Raw genomic sequence first — 18,351 nt, forward strand, 5'->3', positions numbered from 1 at the left:
CCCCAGAAAGAGGGCATGTCTGTAGCAGGGAAACAGCAGTAGAGCGTAGTGCTTTGTTCCAGGAGGCGATGTGAGGAATCAAGTATGCTGGAGGAGCTAAGATCATGGCAGACCTCCAGACACCATGGCACGGTGACAGCTGGCAGCACAGTGACTGACTGCACGGGACCAGGGTCGGGACAGCTGGCGTGGAGGCAAGGACCATGAGACTCTGTCTCGTACCTTAGCCATGTTAAGAGGGAGCAGTCCTCTAGTAAGGACATCATGCTTGGAAAGGTGAAGGGTCAACATAAGAGAGGGGAGGACCCTCAGCAAGATAGACTGACATGATAACACCAAGCTCAAGTATGTTGGAGGGAGGATTGTACAGGACAGAGCAAGATCACACCATTCTTAGGGTCTTGGGTCACATTTGACTTGACAGCACATAAGAAGGAGCTAAGTAGGTGTCCCAGCCCCTTGAGCCAGGAGGAGGAGAATAATAAAAATGAGGGAAGGAACGTCACGTAGAAGCAGTAACTGTGGGGCCACCTGGGGTCCCGCCGTGTTGTTCACCTGGAGAGGTTCTTTCGGAGCTCACTCAAGTTCTCTTTAAAGAACAGCTGGCCTCTCCTTTGAGGATTGATGTCAGAACTGGTCAAAACTGGACATAGATCAGTTTTTCAGTTACCTCCTGTGTCATGAGAGCGCCAAGGCTGGAGCCAAAGCAGGGGGAGACTTATCAATGTTGTGGAGGCAAAGAGCCCTGGTAGTGACACGGTTAAAGTGTTTGGCTCCTGACTAGCAGGTCTGAAGCTACCAGCTATTCCGTGGGCTTTCAAAAGATGAGCATTCAGCTTCCATAAAGATTTACAGCCCTAAAGACCCCATGGCGTAGTTCTCTCTTCTGTAAGGTCATCTGCAGGTCATCTCTGGCAGGGGTGGCTGGTGGTGGTGCAGGAAATGTGTGAGGGGCTCAGGAGGGTTTTGCAGAGTTACAGCGCAGGAACTCCTCAAAGGCATCCTGATGAGAGTAAAGTGACTGTGTATTTACCATGTCCACTGTTCTCTTAAAGAAGATCGTCCAGTATGGGGCCCAGGTTTTCACACTGTGCACCTGGTTTTCCCTCCTCCATCACCCTCCCAGATGGGGTATGTCTGTCCAGAATACACTGTTAAAGCATCCATCAGCTAGTGCTGTGCCATGGCCTCATGACTAAATTGTTACCCAACCCATGTTGGAGAAAGTGAGGTGACACTCGAGAAAATGAGAACTCCAGGGAGTCTTGGTACTGGATTGCACCATCTCCTCAGTCTTCATGTCTTAAGAAATCTCCACTTTGGCTTTCAGCTCTGACAAGATCAAAGCAGCTGGAGAATGGACAGTGAGGTACAGAGGGATGGGAGGATCCTGGATTTGATTGACGATGCTTGGCGAGAAGACAAGCTGCCCTATGAAGATGTTGCAATACCTCTGGTAGGTCCTGATTTCTGCAGAGCATGAAGGTGTGTCGAGGTTGAAGGGGTGGCCTGTCAGGCCCTAGCTGAGATAATTCATGGATAGATAAACTAATAAAGCAGGGAGCTCAAACCTTTGGGATTCTCTAGCTATGGAAGCCTCTGGAGAAGGTCTAGCATGACCTTTTCTTAGATGTGAAATGTGCCTGAGAGAGGTAAAGTGACCAGCTCAGTTATGTCCCATGTCAGCCCTGGAACTTGTGTCTTTAGACTCACGTTCATTGCAGCACATCAAAGCTCAAGGTGAACTAAAAAGTGAGGTGATGGGTAAGATTGTTGTTACGTGCCTTCAAGTCGGAACCAACCCATAGCTGACCCTCCAGCAGGTCTTCAGAGGGATTAAATCGCACTGGAGGAGATTGTCCATCTTCCCCCGCAGAGCAGCTGCAGGATTCAAACCGTGTACCTCTGCATCATTCCCGATCACTAAGCCCCCAGGCGGGTAGGGTAGGGAAGGATAATTCCCTGCCTGTGTGGTTTATTAGTCTGTTACCATTATTAGAAATGCACATACATTCTTGCTTCCCTGGAATATATTCAGCAGATCACCTGGCTTCTACATTTGGACCAGCAGGCTCCTGAAATACTCTTCTTCCCTGATCTCCCAGACACTCTCCCCTGGCGTGCTGGCAGCAGGCTGCGTCTTTGCGGATAGCCGCACAGTTAGTGAGTTGGCAGCTACAGGCTGTGTGTCATGTTATGCAGGGTCCAACCCAGACTCCACAGAGCTGCCTCGGGGTTCCAGAAGCAGTGTGTGAGGAAATGGCAAAGCCTGGAGAGACACACAGTTCAGAAGTGACACTCTGGCACTGCCACTACAGTCTCTTGACCAAAGCAGGTGACACAGCCAGTCCAAAGTCCAGGTGAGGCCAGAGACCCTGCTTTGGAGGAGCTGCTGAGGATGCTGGCGTGTTTACAATCCACATGTGCATCACCTAACTCCCATGATACAACCTGCGAAGTAGAACGTTTCTGTGGCTTGGATATTTCACGAGCACCGCATCAAAACCTCGTGGAGCCACTTCCGATTGTACCTGCCACTGCTGCTGCTGCTGCTGAAGCCAGTGGTAAAGGCCAGAAGAACGTGGATTAACAGCAGTAGAGGTCAGGAGACAGAAGATGCAAAAATCCGCTCGCCTGAGCTAGAGGAACAGCCCAGGCTTGGCAGCCGCACTGCCACGGATCCTGCCTGCTGTCCAGACAAAGCCCACAGTCTGTGCCCAGAGCCGTGTCCTGTCTCCCACACATTGTCCAGTCCTAGGGGCTGGATGTGAGGTCTTGAAAACCACTGAAGACCAGTAATGTAAGGAATGCCGCATTCCCTTAAAAGAAAAAAAAATACCCACTGGGACCACAGACATTAAGTAATTAATGTTCCTATACTTAGTTTTGTTTCCCTGGGAACATCGTGCAACTTTATGTGTTGAAATTCACTGCAAAAGAAATGGTGGCTAAATGAAAGGTACATTAATTTAGAAAATCTATATAACACAGGTAGGATGAAATAAACCAAGCCGTCTGCCTCTGAATTAAACAATTTGTTAAGCAAGGATCTGCTTAAAGATTTCTATACTAAAATTACTGAGGCCAAGCTTGCTTTTAATTTTGAATTTATTACTTTAAGTTTATTTATTTGTGTTACTGTTTTAAGGTGAAGAATAGTTATTTTCTATTTGTAGCAATATGTTTGAATCTCAAATTTGTACAGTAAGATATTATTTTTACTATTTATAAGTAAATATGCATATACCCATGGAACGTTAAGTTATGACAATAGTATGTTCACTTGCCACAAATTAGAATCCAGGGGGAAATACTAAGACTTCGTAGTTAGAATAATTTGCTTAATTATGTAACTAATAAATAATTATAATTTATAAATTATAGTAATTTATATAATAACTAATATTTAATTAATTCATTCAAGCAAATAATTTATTTCATAATCCTTAAAAAAAGAGAGCTCTCATGGCCCAGAGATAAGGAGCTTATCTGCCTGCCTGAAAGTTTACAGTTTGAATCTGCCAGCCACTCTGCCAGGGGATGACGGTCGTCTCCCGTGTGATTTATGGCCTCTGAAAACCCGTTATTGACTCAGCCATGAGCTGGTTCCAACAAATCGGCACATTAAAAAAAAATAAACTAAAAAAAAGTCTTTAATTCAGGTAAATGAAAAGAAATGCCAATGACTACCAGTATGGCCCAGAGTTCTGGTCATGATAACATTTAAATATAAAACAAAAGGAAGGTGTCCTTGATTTTCCTTCGCATTGATTGATTGATTGGCCCTTTCCTTGCCATTTTAAGCAGATTGTGGGTGGGATGTGAATTTGTAATTTGTTGAGCTTGTGTTGGCTCTTTTCTGCCACTGGAGGGCGTCTCAGCCATTCCTATGCGTCTTCCGTGTCCCCATCCATATTTCTTTTGTTAGTTTGCTTCAGGATCATTTTTTTCTTACATTTGTTAAGCTCAAAGAATGTGCCAGCACATACGTATTCGCTGTTCTACTAAGGCAGTCTCTCAGTAAGGATTTTGAAACCGACCCGCGGGTTCATACGTGTTCTAAAGTGGAATCTGTGTGGATTAAAAGAGGAACAGGGGGACGAGAGATTGGGGCAAGACAAAAGATCTCTGATCAAGCCCCAAATTTATTCAATGAATTCTGCTCTAAATAGGCCGGGCTGCCAGGGAACCCAGCCCTAGGTTATCAGTTTACAAATGAGAGGGAGGGGCATGCCCCAAGGTGTTGATTTACAGGTGCTGATTTAAGAGGTAGGCATAATCCCAGAGATGGACAGGGGTGGCAGCTGCATGTCAAAAAGTGTTATCAGTGGCAGAGTTAAGATCTACTCAGAATGGCTTCCTACAGGATTTCATATTGTTCTCCAGTGTTCTAATCACTAATAAAAGTAGCAAGTCACCAGTGCACACTGTGTGCCCTGCATGATGCTGGACCCATAATCAGAATCCCCTCACTTCGTCCCCCTTCATAGTAGTTCCATGAGGTGACAGTGTTTTTGTCCACCACTTGCTAACACTGGTGGTGTTGCCTGGTGGATGAAGCACTGGACTGCTAACTGAAAGGGGGGTGGATCTGAATCCACCAGCTGCTTTGAGGGATAGCAATACAGCAGTGTGTGTCTGTAAAGATCTGCAGCCCTGGGGACCCTCAAGGCAACTCTGTCCTTCAAGGTCAACTCAGTGGTGGTTGTGTTAGGAGCTTGCTGAGGGGGAACAAGGGTTCTGAAGGGTTGATGACCTTGCTCAGAGTCACGCCGCAAATGGTGGAGTCGGGAGCTAGGATCCAGATTGCCTTCAGAGACTTTGTGCCCTTAATCCTTCTGTGCCAGCCTTCCTCCTGTGTAAGTGTCATGATGTCCGTCATTCCCTACTGTAGACAGATCAGGCCACCCTTGAACAGTGCTGCTGATCCTTTACTTTTATCTGTTTATCTTAGCTCCCTCTTTAGACTAAGCATCTGTCCACCGACTATGCTTCCTGTTCATAGGAAGTCCTTGGTTTTAATCCTAAGGGCTCTTGAGTTTGAAGAGATTTGTTAATGCAACAGATAGGATTGTGAATGTCCGTTCTGTATTTTCAGAATGAACTTCCGGAACCTGAACAAGACAATGGTGGCACTACAGAATCTGTTAAAGAGCAAGAAATGAAGTGGACTGACTTAGCCTTACAGTATCTCCACGAGAACGTGCCCCCCATCGGAAACTAGCACCTGGCTCCTCTTCATCAACAGTGGGGGACTTTTTTTAGAGTGGGGGGGTTAGTGCTTTAAAAAATATGTCTGCTAACTTCCTATCTCTTCACAATAAACCAACACTCAGAAGTGTATGCATATTTGCTTAGCTTGCAGCAGCTAAGTAGACCATGAAAATGTTCACCTAGATAAGCAGCTGATTGTGATTTCCCAAGAATGTAGACTGTTTGGCTCTTTGAGCATTAACGTCTCCCTTCAAATACCAGCTTGTATTTGAACATAATTGGTAAACATTTGCCCTTAGCTTTGTTTTCATCTTCCTGTCCTACTTTTATCACTTCCCAATGACTTACATGTATCTTGTGATGAAAGGTGATAAAGGTACAAGAGGCAGGCACAGAAAAAAGAAACCAGCTGTGCAAATTACTAACTTCTCATTTACCCGGCTTGGAGAAGTAGTTTGAATGGATGGGCTGTTGGGTTCTTACCATATAGATATTGGTATATTTAGATATCCCATTTATGAATTACCGTGATTCTTGTCCACATGTTTTAAAATATGGATGAGTTTACAGATTACAAGGGTATCTGAAGGAAAGTGTGTGAATGAACAAATTTTTTAAAATAATTTTTTAATAAAGGATATCTGACCTTTGTGCCCTTGGAAAGGATCTTTAACCAGCTGGACCACTCATTTTATCCAGTAACCATGTTTCTTATTTTCCAAAAACCCTTTCACGTATAACTACAACACCATACAATCAGTGATTAGTTAGGTGTTTGTATAAGAAAATGTAGTTTGAGGGAGCACTGGTGGCCTAGTGGCAAGAAGCAGCACTGCAATCCCAGAGATATGCAGTTCGAATCCACCAGATGCTCTGCTAGAGAAGGAGGGGCAATCTCCTCCTGTACGAGCCAGATCCGATTTGACAGTACACACATAAAAAATTTAAAAAATTAAAACAACAACCAGCAGTTGTAAAGAAAAAAGAATATGTAGTTTGAAAGACAGTTCACAGTGTGGGGGGAATAAGCATCATGTGACCAAAGTGTAAGAAGACACAGGCGAGGCAGGGTTACTATGGTAAAAGCTGGGATACGTGCAATTCAACAACAGTAGTAACAACCAGAGGAGTCTGTGAGAGTTTTCATAGATAGTTGTGTATACCACATAGATGTAAGACAGTATAAGAGAGTAAATATATAGGTATAATGAGTATTGTGTATGTGAGTCTGTGCTACCAATGTGTACGATACGGAACACGCAGGGGACACAGCAGAAAATCCAGAGACTTCGTGGAACTAAGATGACAGGTATGGAAAATCCAGATACCTCACAGAACTGAGTTGACTAGATCAACTGGTATAACATAACTCATAAAGATAATATCCATCCTAGCTTGATGGATAGCATCTAAGGCTTTAAACAGCTTGTGCACGGCCGTCTTTGATTCAGCTGCTGGTCTCTTCTCACCCGTAGCTAAGGAAACCAGAGACTCATCAATTAGCCCACACAAACCGTAGCCTGTTGTATTCTGAGGTAGAAGGATTGGATGGTGCCTGGCTACCACCACCACCACCACCACCTGTTCTGACCAGGAACGTAATAGTCCCAGAGAGAAGGGGAGAAAAGTAAAATGAAGCAAAAAAGACTCATTAGTGATAACTTGGACAAACACCTGAGACTATTGCCCTGAAACAACCTTTCACCTGAAGCTGAAGCGCCTCTGGGGGTCACCTATCAGCCAGTAATACATTAACCCTAACCCTCGTAATACATTAACCCTAACCCTCACGCCAGTGAGGGCTGGACACCTTAAAACAACCAAACACAAGACCAAACACAGCATGTGCCCAAAAGTAAAGATACAGAATAACTTGTGTGTGAAGTGTTGGATGGAAAACTAATGTGCTCTGAAAACTGTCTTAAAACACTTAAAGATAATTCACAAATAGAGTACAGATGCTCACACTTAGGCATAACTCATCAGCTCACCTTTACTTTTCTTGGTTTGAAGAGAGGGTCATGGTCACAATCACGGTGTAGTAAGTTTTTCAAATCTACTTCCTAGTTTGATAAGTAGCATCTGGGGTATTAAGAGCTAAGGAGCAGCCGTGCTCTGTGTACATCTGGAGCAAAAGACTAACAACCTAACAGCATGACTCTCCATGAACTACTACTGCCTTTGCTGTAGAGACCAGGGCAACTCGGCGGTGCCTGAGCACCACTACCAAATGCTCTTGTCAGGGAACCAGTAGTTGGATCTTGATAGAAAGGGAGAAATGTGTACAAAGAAACTCCAAATTCTTAAATTAGCCACATTTGCTGGACCCATTAAAACTGGAGAAGACCCTGAAACTATCCTTTGAAGTCACCCTTTAACTAAATAGCAGATCAACTCACAAAAGGAATCATGTTTATGCCAGGAAATTTGGAGGACAGCTACCTGGCTGACTGCCTGGAAGAGAACCAAATCTGTCCACATTCCTAAGAAAGGTGGTTCAACAAAATGTGGAAATTACAGACTAATATTAATATCCCAGGCAAGCAAAATACTGCTGAAGATAATGCGAAAGAGGCTAGAACAGTAGATACACAGAACTGCCAGATCTTCAAGCTGGATTTAAAACAGGCCTTGGCACCAGGAATACCACTGCTGATGTCAGAAAGCAAAGACTACCAAAATGTCGATTTGTGATTTATTGACTATGCAAAGGCATATGACTGTAATTCCTAACATATGGCTAATGTTGAGAAGAATGGGAATCCCAGCACTGAATCGTCCTCATGCAAAACCTGTACCTAGACCAAGAAGCTGTGTGTGAACAGAACATGGTTTATAGTTAAGAAAGATGTACATCAGCGTTGTATTCTTTCTCCACACCTATTTCATCTATATGCTGAGCAAATTATTCAATAAACTGTACTCTATGAAGAATGTGGCTTCAGGATTGGAGAACTCATCAATAACTTTCATTATGAAAATGACACACCTTGCTGAAAGTGAGGAGGACTTGAAGACTTGGAAAAGATAAAAAACTAGAGCCTTCAATATAGATTACATCTCAACATCAAGAAAACAAAAATTCTCACCACTGGACTGATAGGCAGCATCATGATAGTGTAGAAAAGATTGAAACTGTCAATGACTTCATCTTACTTGGATCCACAATCAACATACTTGGTACCAACAGTCAGAAAATCAGGGGATGTATTGCACTGAGAAAGTCTACAGTCAGGAACCTCTCCAAATGATTTAGGAGCAATGTTAGTTTGAGCACTAAGGTGCATCTGATTCAGACCTGCCTCCCTGCCTCCCCGCTCCCCCCCCCCCATTATTTGCTATATATCTGAGAGCTGGAAAATGCATAAGGATCACAGAAGAATTGGTGCCTTTGAGCTGTGATATTGGAGGAGAGTACTGAACATCCCATAGTCTGCCAAAAGAACAAACATCAATCTTGGAGAAAGTGCAGCTAGAGTTTCTCCTTGGAGGCAAAGATGGTAAAGCTTCGTCTCGCATACTTCGGGGCATGTTGCTAGGAGAGGCTATTCCTTTCAGAGGAACGTCATGCTTGGAAAGGTGGGGGGTTAAGGAAAGACCCTCATCCAGGTGGGTTGAGGTAGTGACTGCAGCAATGGGCTTGAGTGTATCAGAAAGTGTGGGGATGGCACAGGGTAGGACGGAGTTCAAAGCTGCTGGTAACGGGATCATAATGGGATCACTAAGTCCACTTGACTTAACAAGAAGAATAGTAGTATTACACTCTTTAGAAATTGTATGGACACTTCTACTTGAAAGCAAGATGGAAAAAGCCTAGGCCACAGTGACGGGAAGTTAAAAGGAAATAAAACAACTAAAAAAAATAATAATGAGAATATTGGCAGCATGGTACGCATGTATCCAGTGTCATTGAACATTATGGGTAGAAATTGTTAAATGAGGAGTTTTGCTGGTTTTCACCCAAAATACAATAACATTTTTTTTTACATGTTGGTGAGAAAAATAACAACAGAACTTGTGCTTTGAAAAGTGGGTCATCAGGGAGCTCTGATGGACTAGTGGCAAGAAGCTGCACTGCAATCCCAGAGGTATGTGGTTCAAATCCACCAGATTCTCTGCTGGAGAAGGAGGGACAATCTCCTCCTGTACTAGTCAGATCCAATATGACAGTACACACGGCAAGAAATAATTTTTTTAAAGAGAGAGAGAGGAGCTTCTGAGAATTTGCCTGAGGGAGGTCTTAGAACCAATCCCCTGTGGCTGGAGAAAGAGGGACAGTATCCTCCTGTACCAGTCAGATCCAATTTGACAGCACACACACAAAGAAATGATAAAATTTAAAGAAAAATATCATCCGAACTTCATACCTTTTCAATCTATATGCAGAACAGATATCAGGGACACCGGGCTCTATAAGGAGGAGTATATCATCAGACTTGGAAAAAGACTCAGCAGCAACCTTTTACACAGATGATGCAATCTTGCTTGCTGAAACGAGAGGACCTGAGGCATTTACAGACAGTCAAGAACTGCAACCTTCAATATGTATTGAAGCTCAACATCAAGAAAGATTCTCATCACTGGGCCTATTGGTAGCATCATGACAGACGAGATTAGATAGAAGAGATTGAGATATCATTAGGGAAATGCAAATCAAAACCATGGTGAAAAAAATATTTCACACTCATTGGAATGGTTATTAGGGAGCTCTGGTGGTCTAGTGGTAAGAAGCTGTGCTGCGATCCAGAAGACACACGGTTCAAATCCACTGGCTGCTCGGTGGGAGATAGCTGGGCAGTCTCCTCCTGTGCATGTAACTGCCTCTGAAAACCTACTGGAGGGTCAGCTGTGGGTGGGTTCCAATACAACAGTACAGACAACAGAATAATTAAACAAACTGAAAGTAAGTGCTGGTGAAAATGTGGAGAAACAAACTCTCAATCTATCACTGGTAAAAATGTAAAGTGCTGAAGCCAGTGCAGGAAAGGTTGGGGGTCCCTTCAAAAGTTAAACTCAGAATTCCCTATGACCCAGCAATTCCCTTCTCAGGTAGATACCAAATAACAACCAATTCAGCCCACTACCATCACCTGGCAACTGATTTCTAACTGACCCTCCATTGCATTCCGCAGTCTGTACATTGCACAAGAGGAGGCTGCCTGTGTTTTGCCCTCAGAGCCAGTCTAGACAAATCACAGAACTATGAGACCAAGGACTCAAATAAATGATTTTATGTCAATGTTTATAGCAGCGTTATTCGCAGTAAGCAAAGGTGGAAGTATCCCAAATATCCGTCAACAGACGTATGTATAATATGTTGTTAAGTGCCGTCAAGTCGTAGCGACCTTATGAACAAAAGACCTGAACACTTGTATAACTTTGATCATTTCTCCACATTCATAGAGTTTCTGGAGGTAAGTTCTTTCGGAAGTGGATGCCACTCCTGCTTCCAAGCTTGTTTTAATTGGGAAGTTCCATCAAACACTGTCCCCCGTGGGTAACCGTTATCACATTTGACTCATCAGTGTCATAGTGTTCAGCTTCACAGCAACCACAAGCTACCTCTGTACAGCAAATGGGCAGACGAGTGCTATGCCACTTAGAAGAATGTTTGACAGATGAGGGAGAGAACTGTTTAAAAGCGATATATGGTTGGGTATTATGACGAGAGTCCGGAATGAAGGCTTCATAGTGGAGTGTATTTCGGCGGGGGGATGGGGGGGTTGGGTAGTGTATACAAGTAAAAGAATTTTTCTTGGACTTTTCAAAGAGAAGAGCGAACTGGGCGAAGGGGTGGGCAGGGAGAAAAATGCAACAATAAATGAATGGAAATCCAAAGTCTCTGTAAACGTTCATTAAAATTAATTTTAAAAAAAAAGAATGTTTGACCAAAAACAATTAAAACCAGGTCTTAGGGCCACAGATGAAAATCACCCACCTTTGGCTTGGTAGTAAGCATCACTTTCTGTCCACTAGGACAACTGAGCTCTCATTGCTGTTGTTGTTCAGTGCTGTCGAGTCATACATGACTCATAGCGACTCTATGAATGAAAGACCTGAACACTTGTATAACTTTCCTCATTTCTCAAAGTTCATAGCCATAAAAAGGAATAAAATTCTGATACATGGATATTCTGATATATGGATGAATCTTAAAAACATGATGCTAAGAGAAAGAAACCAGGTAAAACAGGGAAGTGCTGTATGAGTCCAATAAATGAGAATAAGTAAATGCCTAGTGACAGAAGTCTGCCAGTGGTAATCATAGGTGATGATTGGTAAGTACAGTCTAGTCGGGTTGGAACCAACTCAGCTGAGCCTCTGGCGGGTTTTCAGAAGCAGTAAATTGCACAGGAAAAGATTGCCCATTTTTCTCCCATGGAACGGCTGGTGGATTCGAAGCGAGTAGCATAAGGTTGGCAGCACAATTCCTTCTCACTAGGCCACCAGAGTGTCCTGGTTATCCAGGGAATGGGGGTTTATTACTTACCTCTGTTGGAGGTGGTAAGAAAGTTTTAGAAATTGATGGTTGTGCATCATGGTGAGTGGAATTAGTGCTCTTGATAGAAAATAGTTATAATGGCAAAATGTATGTTTTATATACTTTACGCCAGGGATGCATCCATCTCCATACCTTTTCAACCTATATGCAGAACAGATTATCCGGGAGGCTGGGCTCTATGAGGAGAAATGTGGGGTCAAGATTGGTGGATGATTTATCAATGACCTGCTTTATGCGGATGACACAACCCTGCTTGCTGAAACTGAAGAGGACCTGAAGCGCCTGCTGCAGAGTGTCAAGGACTGCAGCCTACAATATGGATTGAGGCTCAATGTCAAGAAGACAAAGATTCTCACCACTGGACCAATTGGCAGCATCAGGATGGATGGTGAAGAGATTGAGATTGTACACAGCTTTAGTTTGCTTGGCTCCACAGTCAACAGTCTTGGCACCAGCAGCCAGGAAATTAAAAGACGCATTGCCATGGGAAAGTCTGCTGTTAGGGACCTCTCCAAAGTACTGAAGAGCAATGGTATCTCTCTGGAGACTAAGGTGCGTCTGATACAGGCCATGGTCTTTGCAATCACCTGTTATGCATCAGAGAGTTGGACAATGACCAAGGAGGATAGAAGGAGAATTGATGCCTTTGAGCTGTGGTGCTGGAGAAGAGTATTGAGAGTACCATGGACTGCTAGGAAAACAAACAGATTTGTCCTGGAAAGGGTTAAACCGGGTGGCTCCTTGGAGGCAAGGATTCTGAGGCTCCGTCTAACTTACTTTGGACATGTTGTGAGGAGAGACCAGTCCTTGGAGAGGAACATCATGCTTGGGAGGGTGGAGGGACAGCGGAGGAGTGGAAGGCCCTCTATGAGGTGGATTGATTCAGTGACTGGGATAATTGGGATGGGAGTGTCAGAGACAGTGCGATTGGCACAGGACAGAGCGGAGTTTAGGGCTGTTGTACATAGGGTCGCTATGAGTCACAGGCGACTCGACGGCACATAACAACACCACCACCACAATGAAATGAGTTTTAATTTCTCGTCAAAGTTAACTTGTCACAAGTTAAACATGAAGGACTTACTATTCCAAGATGTGCAGGTGGCAAATGGATTCCAGCCTCGTCTATGTGATCCCCAAAAACCTTGTCACCCCCACAGTAAAGCCTGTGATCACTCCGTTTTGCAAAGTTACCTTTGTTGTTATCACTAAGACAAAGAACAGACAGAATAGTTTTAAACAAGAGCTGGACATTGTGGTAACTAGTCACTTGACAGCTAAGGAAAGACTGAGAGTTTGAATAATTCGGCAGCTGTAGAGGGGAAAAGTGTCTGCTCTCACAAAGATTGTTGCTGGTAGGTGCCATCGAGTCAAATTCAGCCTATTATCAAATGCATAGGACTCAGTTTTGCCACCACGATCTAGTCAGGATGTTTCCGTACAAGGTTCAATTTCTTTCTTTCTTTTTTTTTTTTTCAGGACTGTCCTTTAATCTTCCTCTGCTCTGCAGCTGAGGCAAAGGGGGATGGCCAAGGCTTTCAGGTGGGGTCAGTATGACTGTAGGGTCACAGCGACAGCCTTGGCTGTACAAGGTTCAGTTTCTGAAGCCTGTTTTCCTGCATAGGTGAAAGGAGGGGAGAGTTTAAGGAGCAATGCAATCTACCGTCCAGCAGAGGGCACTCAGTATCTTCTTAAAAAATTCTACTATCTGCTCATCTTTGCTCTAAAACTGAAGCCTAAATGTGGTCTCACCTGGCAGGGATTCTACAAATCTAAAACACCAGGGGCAAGTTTATGTGAGGAAAGCTTGGCCACCTTGAGATGTTCACTGGCTGCACTTGGACTCAAGAGCTGACCTCAGCTGACACCTCATTATCCTTTGGGGAGGACTATATGTGATGGCTTGAGTTGGAATTGGCATCGTGGCTTCAAGGGGAAGGCTGTTTAGAACTGTGGTTTTTGTTTTTTTGGGTTTTTTTAGGGTAAACTCATAAGTTTACTTTATTGAATAACTTTTCCAGAAAATATGTTCATTAAAATGGCAACGTAGGGCTTAGGCTCGTAAGCCTTTGAAATATTTAAGCAATCTTCAATGGTGTTGATCTGAAAAGTCTTTCATTGGTAGAATTACCTCTCCAGTCTCCAGCATTGTATCACTTGGCAATAGTTTAGGTTTCGTGACAACGATGGCATATGGTTTGACATTCACATGATATTGGAGATACTAATGAATAATCCATGCAGGTATAAGGACATGCAAAGGTACCGTGTCAGTTTACTTCATACACTGCGTTCCTCCAGGGGTTCTTATTCCTGAACTCTTCCAGAGGCTATAACCTCTTGGGGGCTTCAGTGGCTCCCAAGGGCTCCTGATCCTTCAGCCATCGCCTCCTCAGCTCTCGCAGCTGCTGCAACTCCAGTTTCTCGTCTGGCGTGTACCCCGCCATGGCCCCACTGGCACCGAGGCAAAAGGGTGGTGCATCCCTCTAGACCTGTGGTTCTTGAAAAACACGACCAAGGTCAGATTTGCTGTCCACCTGCAGCCTCCCTTGGAGACTCAGGCATGGAACTGGGAACCAGAATCAACCCATTAGGGTCTCTCTCTGTGTTTTAATTTGACTTTATCCTGTTGGGTTGGTTGGATCAGATGAATAAACTGATTCTGTAGGTCAAGATTCAAAACTAAGCAAACTGCAGTTTTCTTATTCTCACTAAGATTAGTCTTACCTGGAGCCAGTTGTGTGAAATGCACAAACACAAAGCAACACACACAATTTGGAAGGGGAGATGGGGCGGGGCACAGGCAAAGGGTGGAGAATTTCAAAAGAACCAAATGAGTAGAAAGGAAATGAGGATGGTTGCTGTGCAAACCCATCCCAGTTATTCTGTGCCTTGCCTCATGACTCAGATCCCCTGGACCATGGCGCCACCACCCAGCAGAAGGTGCTTTCCTGCTTTCCTCAGCCCATACCATGAGCTCACCATCTCTCTTGGTGTCTCTGTCAGGCTTCCAACCCCTTCTGCCCTCCTGGTCTCGAGAAATAACGTCTGCCCATCCCCAGGCTCACAGGCTGGTACCCAGTCTAACCGTGCAAGATGTCTTAAGGAGGAGACGGGGGTCTACATCCTGCATCTTTGCTCTTGGTGAAGCGTTATGTTTATCACAGCCCCCTGGGTCTGCCTCGAGAGACCCCTCCCTCCCCGCCTCATCTCCTGGGTTCTTGCGTCCCAGCCTCCATGCTCAGAGCTGTGCACATGTTAAGAGAGAGAATTCTTTTCTCTCTACTCCCGCTGCCCTGTGAGTACAGAGGCTAAATTCTTGGCCCAGAATGGGAGGCAACATGAACTGTAGGAGCGCAAACACAAGGAGTCTCAGGTGGGTTGAAGAATCTCAGACAGATGTGAGGCAGATGTGAAGAGAGCTGGGACTGGCTGCCTCCTCACCACTGACTCACACACACAAATTCGTTTTCTGTCCATCAAGCAAGCAATCAGCCAATATGTATGTAGATTCCTCTTTCTCCTTTACCTACTGGGACTTTTTCTCCCTCAAGAGTTCTTTTATCATCATTTACTTTGGAAATCCAGCAATTTGTTCATAAATTCATGTATCTCAATATACAGCCTACTTTAAAAAATAATGTATGTGTAGTGTGTGTGTATATATGTATATGTATATACATAAATATAGTGTGTGTATATATGTATATATATGTATACATAAATATAATATATACTATACAATACTAATATATATACACACACTATATATATATATACACACACTATATATATATACTCACACTATATATATATATCCATGACATTGTATACTGTAATACAGCAAGTTATTTGATGTGGCTCTTCCAGTCTTCATAACTCCCACCACATGCCTGAGCTGTTTTTGTTGTTGCTGTTATGTGCCATTGAGTCGGCTGTGACTCACGTGACCCTGTGAATAATGGATCTCAACCCTGTGTCATCCTCAGTATCTCGGAAATATTTGAGCCCATTGCCACAGTCACCACGTCAATCCATCTTGTTCAGGGACTTCTCTTTACCTGATCTTTCCAAGCATGATGTCTTTTTCCAAACACTGGCCCCTCCTAAGAACATGTCCAAAGTGTGTGAGACAAAGTTTCCCCATCTTGCTTCCAAGGAGCCCTCTGGTTTCACTTTCTCCAAGACAGACACATTTGTTCTCGTGGCAGTCCACAAGATATGCAGCACTCCTTTGCAACACCACAACTCAAAGGCATCGATTCTTCTTCTGTCTTGCTCGCTGTCCAACTTTCAGATGTATAGTAAGTAACTGAGAAGACTATGTTCTGGATCAAGGGCATCTTAGCTTTTAAACTGACATCATTGCATGTGTGTGTGTGTGTGTGTGTGTGTGTGTGTGTGTGTGTGTGTTAAATTTTTTATTATTTTTGTGTGTGTGTACCGTCAAATCAGATCTGACTGGTACAGGAGGAGATTGTCCCTCCTTCTTCAGCAGAGCTTCTGATGGATTTGAACCGCGTACCTCTGGGATTTCAGTGCAACTTCTTGCCACTAGGCCACCAGAGCTCACCCACATCATTGCTCTTTAGCATTTTGAAGAAACCCTTGACAGCACATTTTCCCCATTGCAACATATCTTTTCATTTCTTGACTACTAGTACCAAGGATGTTAATTGTGGATCCAAGTAATGTGGACATTGATAACATCCTTCTTTTCTCCATCTATCATGATAATGCCTACTGGCCTGATGGTGAGGACTTATGTTGTTTTTAGTTGTTTTGTTTTGTACTTTTGTTTTCTTTAATATTCCATATTGAAGGCTGAAGTCCTTGGTCATCTACAGCAAAGGCTTCAAGTCCTCATTTTCAGCGAGCAAAGTTGTATCATTTGCATAAGATAGACCTTCCTCCAATCTTGATGGATGCCATAGCCTTCTTCATAAAGTCCAGCTTCTTAAATGCTTCCTTCAGCATATAGATTGAATAGATGTGGAGAAAAGATAAAGGCTTTCTGCACACCTTACTTGATTTTAAACAAGGCAGTGTTCCCTCACATTTTTTTTCACAACAGCCTCTTAGTCTAGGTCTAGGTTTTGCACGAACATTAAGTGTTCTGGAATTCCCATTCTTCTCAGTGTTAGCCATCATTTGTTATATGATGCATAGAGACAAATGCCTTTGCATAATCAGTAAAACACAGACAAACATCTTTATGGAATTCTCTGCTTTGAACCAGGATCCATCTGACATCAACAATGCTATCTGCGGTGCCGTGGTCTCTCCTAAATTCAGCTTGAATTCCAGGCAGTTCTCTGCTGATGTTCTATTCTATTTGCATTGGAAAGCCTTCAAGACTTTGCTTACATATGATATGAGTGATATTGTTCAGTAATTTCTACATTCTGTCGAATCACCTTTTTTTGAATGGAAACAAATTTGACTTCTAGCTTTCTTAGCATAGACTGGTGAGCACGACCAGGGCTGCGTCTGATTGTTGGCCTATGTCAATTTATATTCCATCAGTTTCTGGAGGCTTATTTTTGTCAAAGCCTTCAGTGCAGTTTGAACTGCTCCCTTTATTACCATTGGTTCTGGATCATATGCTACTTCCTGAAATAGTTCCATGTAAGGAAATTAATTGTAGTACAGTGACTCTGTATATTCCTTCCATTTGCTTTGGAAAAATGGATCAGTCAAGGGTTTTGCCCATAGGATTATGAAAGATGTGAGGCTTGTGGCCCACCAGGAGGATTGAATAATTAACTGTTGATGCAAATAAGGTACATGGCATCCCCGCAGCATGCGGGCAGACAGGTGGGGTGTGTGGGATGCTATTAGGAGAATGGGTTCCTTTCTCCATTGCATGAAACTTAGAATACGCCACCTAGAGGAGGAAAGTGGGACTCCCATTTCCATTAAGAAAGAAGAGCTAAAGGTGTGTCCACTGGCTCTGAAATCCCTGAGATGAATCGCTGGCCCAGGAGACAGAGCTGTCACAGGGGAGGGACAGTGAGTGACAGCTGCTGAGAAACAGCAGCAAAGGAAGCAGCAGAACCAGGAGCCTTACACAGGGCAGAGCTGTGGGCTTCCCACCTATGCATCAGAGAGCTGGACAGTGACTAGGGAGGATAGAAGGAGAACTGATGCCTTTGGACTGTGGTGCTGGAGAAGAGTATTGAATATACCAGGGACTGCTGGGAGAACAAACAAGTTCACCCTGGAGAAACCAGGTGAAACCAGGCGAAACCAGGCTGCTCTTTGGAGACAAGAATTCTGAGGCTTTATGTGACCTACTTTAGACATGTTGCAAGGAGGGACCAGTCCTTAGAGAGGGACGTCATGCTTGAGAGGGTAGAGGGACAGTGCAGGAGAGGAAGACCCTGGATAAGACGGATTGATTCAGTGACTGGGGCAATGGGGGTAGATGTGTCGGAGACAATAAGATTGGCAAGGGATAGAGCAGGGTTCAGGGCTCTTGTATGTAGGGTCGCTATGAGTCGCAAGCAGCTCGATGGCACATAACATATAGATATAGCAGACAAGAAGAAATTGTATTGCTTCTAGGTGCTGTCCAGTTATTTTAGGTTTATACCAGCCAACAGAAAGAACTTTCCAGCTCTTGCACCATCCTT

At 43.8% G+C, this 18,351-nt stretch overlaps 1 protein-coding gene and 1 pseudogene across 1 annotated transcript; one reads left to right on the forward strand and one right to left on the reverse strand.

Annotated features, from left to right (window-relative positions):
• Positions 1-1,357: 1,357 nt before the first annotated feature.
• Positions 1,358-5,224, forward strand: ANAPC13 (anaphase promoting complex subunit 13). The gene is made up of 2 exons (XM_006883374.1): positions 1,358-1,456; positions 5,099-5,224. Exons 1-2 carry the CDS (start codon positions 1,358-1,360, stop codon positions 5,222-5,224), a joined length of 225 nt encoding a protein of 74 aa, XP_006883436.1.
• Positions 5,225-13,805: 8,581 nt separating this feature from the next.
• Positions 13,806-14,163, reverse strand: LOC102857347 (annotated as a pseudogene).
• Between the last annotated feature and the right edge of the window lie 4,188 nt (positions 14,164-18,351).

This window comes from Elephantulus edwardii, unplaced genomic scaffold, assembly GCF_000299155.1.
Source record: "Elephantulus edwardii isolate Elephantulus edwardi_28Jun2011 unplaced genomic scaffold, EleEdw1.0 scaffold00027, whole genome shotgun sequence".
In the NCBI taxonomy this organism is placed as follows: domain Eukaryota; kingdom Metazoa; phylum Chordata; class Mammalia; order Macroscelidea; family Macroscelididae; genus Elephantulus; species Elephantulus edwardii.

Bases quoted from the DNA above. Each gene is read 5' to 3' on its own strand.
- ANAPC13 (XM_006883374.1), top strand. From the start codon at position 1,358: ATGGACAGTGAGGTACAGAGGGATGGGAGGATCCTGGATTTGATTGAC. The intron at 1,457-5,098 runs GTAGGTCCTGAT...CTGTATTTTCAG, and splicing joins AAGATGTTGCAATACCTCTG to AATGAACTTCCGGAACCTGA.